The 5,160-nt window shown below is 63.3% G+C and overlaps 1 protein-coding gene across 1 annotated transcript in view; it reads left to right on the top strand.

Moving 5' to 3' along the window:
* The window catches only part of EHBP1L1 (EH domain binding protein 1-like 1), a 13,833-nt gene extending 8,679 nt beyond the window's left edge, over positions 1 to 5,154 (top strand). Inside the window, exons 12-15 of the mRNA XM_004683349.2 lie at positions 4,374 to 4,443; positions 4,550 to 4,605; positions 4,689 to 4,812; positions 5,051 to 5,154. Coding sequence (XP_004683406.1) covers positions 4,374 to 4,443; positions 4,550 to 4,605; positions 4,689 to 4,812; positions 5,051 to 5,154 — 354 coding nt within the window. The remainder of the gene's footprint in view (positions 1 to 4,373; positions 4,444 to 4,549; positions 4,606 to 4,688; positions 4,813 to 5,050) is intronic.
* Positions 5,155 to 5,160: the final 6 nt, after the last annotated feature.

Raw genomic sequence — 5,160 nt, 5'->3', positions numbered from 1 at the left:
GGTCCCCAGGGCCGCCGCGGAGGGGCCGGGCGTCAGGCCCCGCGGGGTTCTGACGGCCCTTTCCATGGGGGCGGCGGGGTGCAGGGGAAGGGCCGGCCAGGTGGGACACTCAGCCACTGCCCGCCCTTGGCGTCTCTGCTCGTGGGTTTCAACTGTGCGTTGGCCTGGGGAGTCGTGTGCTGTAACTGGAAGCCCCCAGCTGGCCGCCCTGGGGCTCCTGAGGGACTGACTGCAGCAGCCAGGGTGTTTCTGTTTTTAAAGATTGATTTATTTATGCACACAGAACTGGGGTACAGGCCAGAGGTGTGTGTGTGTGGGGGAGTGACAGGATTCACCAGAGACAGAATGGGGAGTAGAACAGGCAGATCCAGTGAAATCCATTGCTGAGGGGAGCAGCGAATGGGTCAGGAGAGGTCCGCTGTGCCCTGTGGTCACTCCCTGCCAGGGGATTGAGCCCCTGCTGCAGTGGCCCTGGTGGCTCCGCAGTGCTGTGCATCGCGAGGGAGGGCCTTTTTTTAAAGATTTATTTGTGCATACAGAACTGGGGTACAGTCCAGTGGTGCAGGGGCGGTGAGAGGATTCGCCAGAGACAGAGTGGGGAGCAGAACAGGCGGATCTACTGAAAGACACTGCTGAGGGGAGCAGCGGGGAGACAGGAGAGGTCTGCTGCGCCCTGGGGTCCCTCCCTGGCCGGGGGTGGAACTCGCGCTGCAGTGGCTGTGGGCAGCTTCACAGTGCTGCCTCCATTGCACCACCAGGGAGGCCCGTGCTGGGAGTTTCTTTTTCTGTGGGTGGCCCTGGGGTCAACCTGCCGCTACTGCTGCCTTTAAATCAGGGTGGGGTTTTGCACCGAGGTGCAGAAACACTGACTGAGGTCAAATCAAGGGTACCCAAGCCCCCAGATTTTCTGCCTTGGATCTTTAACTTAAGATGCCAGAGACCAGTGTAGCTTTTTCTCTGATGATGGAGATGGGAGGCCCAGCTGGGTGCCTATGTGGTCCCCATCTTGTGCAGGTCTGTGGCCCCCCACGCCTGCAGGTCAGGGGCCCCATCTTGTGCAGGTGTGTGGTCACGGCACTGAAGGGGAGATGGTCCCAGAGAGGGAGGAGACGCTCTCAGGGACACGCAGCAGCACGCCGCCCATGACACCGCTCTGCAGGCTGCTCCCAGCCTTTGGCTGCCCGGGGCGGAGCCCTGAGGTCTGAGAAAGAGAGGGAATAAGCTGGAAGGGCTTTCTGGAAGAGACAGTGTCAGCTAGCTGCTGAGTTGGGCAGGGTTTCACAGGTGGAAAGTGGCGGGTTGGTTCTCCAAGGGGGACCCACTCAAGCCAAAATGTGGCAGAGCAGGGGGGCTCAGTTCTCCTGTGGGGACTGGCCAGTCACCCAGAGGCCCACAGACTGGGAGAGAGGAAGCCCGGAGTGTGGGTCCGAGGCATAGCTTCTGGGAGGCACCCCTCAGAGACCAGGGAGGCAGGACTCGGGCGCGGGCACCGGGCCACGATCTCATTGACGTGTCGGCGGCCGCTCCAGCCTATGCCCTTCTGGGCCCAAGCCCAGCAGCTGGTCCTTCCGAGCCAGCCCCCTCCAGCCCATGTCCCACAGGAGGCATTTGCGCCCCGGGCTGGAGGGGGCGCTTCCCCCGGTCACCCCAGGCCCTGTACCTCTGCAGTGGGAGGTGGCCAGGCCTGGCTCTACCCACAGGAACTCCCAGAATCCTAGAGAGTGAAGTCAGGCCCTTAGAGGCTGGGGTGGGGCTGAAGCAGTGCCACCAGGTGGGCAGCCCAGGAAGGCTTCTTGGAGGAGGGGCCACACCTGAGGGCGTGGAAGGGGAATTTGGGTCAGACAAGAGGGAGCAGTGGAATTCCCATCAGAGCTGGTGTGAGTAAGCCCAGTTGCTGCTGAGGTCGGGGTTTCTCCCCTCTCTTGCGTCTTCCTGACTTGGCGGTTGAGGCCTCTATCTGTCTGGCCGGCCCCAGGGCCCCTCCCCGCTCCTCACCATGTGCCTGTCTGCCAAGGAGGAATGGTTACCCCATTTTACAGGTGAAGAGTTGATGATACAGGTGTAAATCCAGATTTTGAGCCTGTGTTGTTTCTTCTTTAAAATATTATTTGTGGGCCCTCCCTCCCTGGTGGCGCAGCGGGTTAAAGCACAGCACTGAGAAGCTAAAGCCACTTCAGCTTGAGTTCGATCCCACCCCAGAGGTGACCACATGGCGCGGCAGACCTCTCCTGACCGCCTGCTGCTCCCCTCAGCAGTGGACTTCCTCAGTTGGCCTGTTCTGCTCCCCGCTCTGACTCTGGCGAAGCCTCTCACCGCCCCTTGCACCTCTGGCCTGTACCCCAGTTCTGTGTGCATAGATAAATCAATATTTTAAAAATATTTATTTGTTTATACATATAAGAACTGGGATGTAGGTCAGAGGTGCAGGGGCGGTGAGAGGATTCATGAGAGACAGAGGAGAGCAGGACAGGCGGATCTACTGAAAGGCACCGCTGGGGGGCCAGCGAGGAGACAGGAGAGGTCTGCTCAGCCCTGTGGGTCCCTCCCTGGCCGTAATCGAACGGTTCCTGCAGTAGCTGGGGTGGCTTCCCAGTGCTGAGACAAACGCCTGTGCCACCAGGGAGGCCCCCGCCTGAGTTCTTAAATGGCCCAGCACTAGTAACTGGCTGTGTGACCTTGGGCAAGCTCCTTAGCCCCTCTGTGTTCTGCCCTGAGGACGGGACCCATGAGGGCTCTCTCTAAGTGGCCCTGAGGCACCTCTTCAGGGTGCTGCCCCTGAGGGGATCCGTGTCTCCCCCAGAGGCCTTTCTGGAGCCCTGCGATCCCGAGGCTGCCCCAGGCTGGTGTTTCTCCCCCTTTGTGTACAAGGACCCAAGGACCCAGTGGGTGGGACTGGCCCACAGCAAGCAGCAAATGGGTGGTTGGGCCTGGGCGAAGCCTTTGGTTATACAGCCCCAGGCCAGGCCTGCGTGAGCCTCACTGGAACCCTCAGCTTCCTCCCTGTGCAGTGGTGATGGTGCGGCCCCTGCCTCACAGCCGCTGAGAGAGCGAAATGAGTCAGCCGGGCGCGGGGCTCCATGCCCGACGACGCCTGCTTTACCGGTCTCAGTTCCTGCTGTTCACCCAACCCCGAGCACGTTCTCTGGGCTTCTGTCTGCCACACTCCCTCTGCTGGCATTGCCTCTGGCGAGGGCGACCTGCGTTAACCAGCGGCATGGTGGGGTGGCTAGGGATCGGAGCTGTGAGGCGGAGGCTCAGGAGACCGTGTGGGAGTTGAGGGGCCCGTGGAGGAGGCGAGGGGAGCCGGGTCCTGGAGGCCGACCGGGTGCCCGGGCTGCGGAAGTGCTTTGGGGAAGTGAAAGTTTATCACTGCGGCCGGAGGGGGGCGGCTGGGTGGGGTTTGGGGTCGTAGGGCTTGAGATGGGAGCTCCCTTGGCAGTGGGGGGTGGGGGAGAGCGGTGGCGAGAGTGACCACCAGGTGACAGTGTTAGGAAGACCCTCAGCTGTGCGGAGAGTAGGAGCCCGGGAGCACCTGGGCCCCTGGCGGGCGCTGTCACTGGCCCCGGGCCAGAGAAACGCACTCGAGCGGGCAGCGGGGACATCCAGGGTAGCCTGGAGACACAGTGCTGGCCTGCGGGCAGCCACGTGCCAGCGGACCCCCCCCCCCCCGTGGCCAGCTTGGAGGCACAGGCTGGGCGGCTTGGCCCCTGCTCGCCCTTGTCAGGTGGTGGGGCAGGACCCGACAAGGGGCCAGCTGTCGGCGTTGCTGAGCTGGGGACTCGGAGTGACAGTCCCAGCAGGTTGCCAGGGCAGGCCACATCTGGGACCCGCCCTGCGCTTCCAGGCTGGGGCCGTCATGCCACGCTGCCCTGCTGACTCCTGGAGGATCCCAGCTGGTGTGGGGGTTGAGGAAGCAGGAGGGCACCCCCTTTTGGTCAGAAGGTGGAGCTGCAGGCTCAGGATCTTCACCTCAGATCATGTCAGTGTCACTGTATGGGGTCCTGGCCATGACGGGGGTGGCAGCACTAGGTGACAGGTTCAGGGGTCACCTGAGGGAGCTCATGGAGGAGCAGGCAAGAGAAGGAAGAGCGGAGCCAGCAGGAGCCGTCACTCCTTACTCGCAGAGCCTGCGAGGCCTGGGACCAGGCTGTGGTGCTGGGACAGTGGAGGGGACGCAGGGGGGAGGCACAGGCCTGGGCTTTGCTCGAGGAGGTGCTTTTGGGGGGCGAGGGGAGTTCTGTGCTCCCGGGACAGGAGAAGCAGCTGGCTAGTGGGGCCTGCAACCCTCTTCTCCAACAAGTGGAGGATCCAGCTGGGCCCAGGGTGGAATTTGGGGAGCCCCTCCAAGCCCTCACTGGCCCCTTCCTCCGCAGGAAGGCCTGAGCCCTGACCCCAGCCCTGCCCCTGGCCCACCCACTGCCACAGCCCCACCGCCGCCCCCTGGTGAGTAGTTGTGGCCCAGCTCAGCTCAGTGGGGCACACAGCCTGAGCGGTGACCTGTGGGGGCAGGTGACAGTTGGAGGTGGCTCAGTCTGGTCTCTGTCTGCAGGTGGAAGTCCCCCCTTGGAGGAGCCACCCCCAAGCCCAGGGGAGGAGGCTGGGCTGGTAAGGAGGGCTGAGGCAGGATGAGCTGATGGGTGGCCACGTCCTAGGCTGGGCCTGCTGACCTCCCTGTCCCCTGCCCCCAGCAACGCTTCCAGGACACCAGTCAGTACGTGTGTGCCGAGCTGCAGGCCCTGGAGCAGGAGCAGAGGCAGATTGACGGGCGGGCAGCTGAGGTGGAGAAGCAGCTGAGGAGCCTCATGGAGTCAGGTGCGGTGGCCTGTGGAGCTACCAACACCTGCCTTGCTCCTCCTGACCTTGCGGGCAGTGGGAGGAGGCAGGGCTGGGGCAGAGCCCCGCTGCCAGCCGGGTGCCCTGAGGCCCTGCGCTGGAAGCAGCCTGCTGGAGGCACCCAACTCGATTTTAGGCGGCCCCAGGCCCGCCCCTCGCGCCCTGCTCCTGATTCCAGGGCAGGTGGGAGCCGGGTGACTGTCCTGGCCCCCTCCAGGTGCCAACAGACTGCAGGAGGAGGTGCTGATCCAGGAGTGGTTCACACTGGTCAACAAGAAGAACGCGCTCATCCGGAGGCAGGACCAGCTGCAGCTGCTGTGAGTGCGC

The sequence above is a fragment of the Condylura cristata genome, unplaced genomic scaffold (genome assembly GCF_000260355.1).
Source record: "Condylura cristata isolate star-nosed mole 26May11 unplaced genomic scaffold, ConCri1.0 scaffold00015, whole genome shotgun sequence".
Lineage (NCBI taxonomy): Eukaryota > Metazoa > Chordata > Mammalia > Eulipotyphla > Talpidae > Condylura > Condylura cristata.
This window is presented reverse-complemented; position numbering and strand designations above follow the sequence as displayed.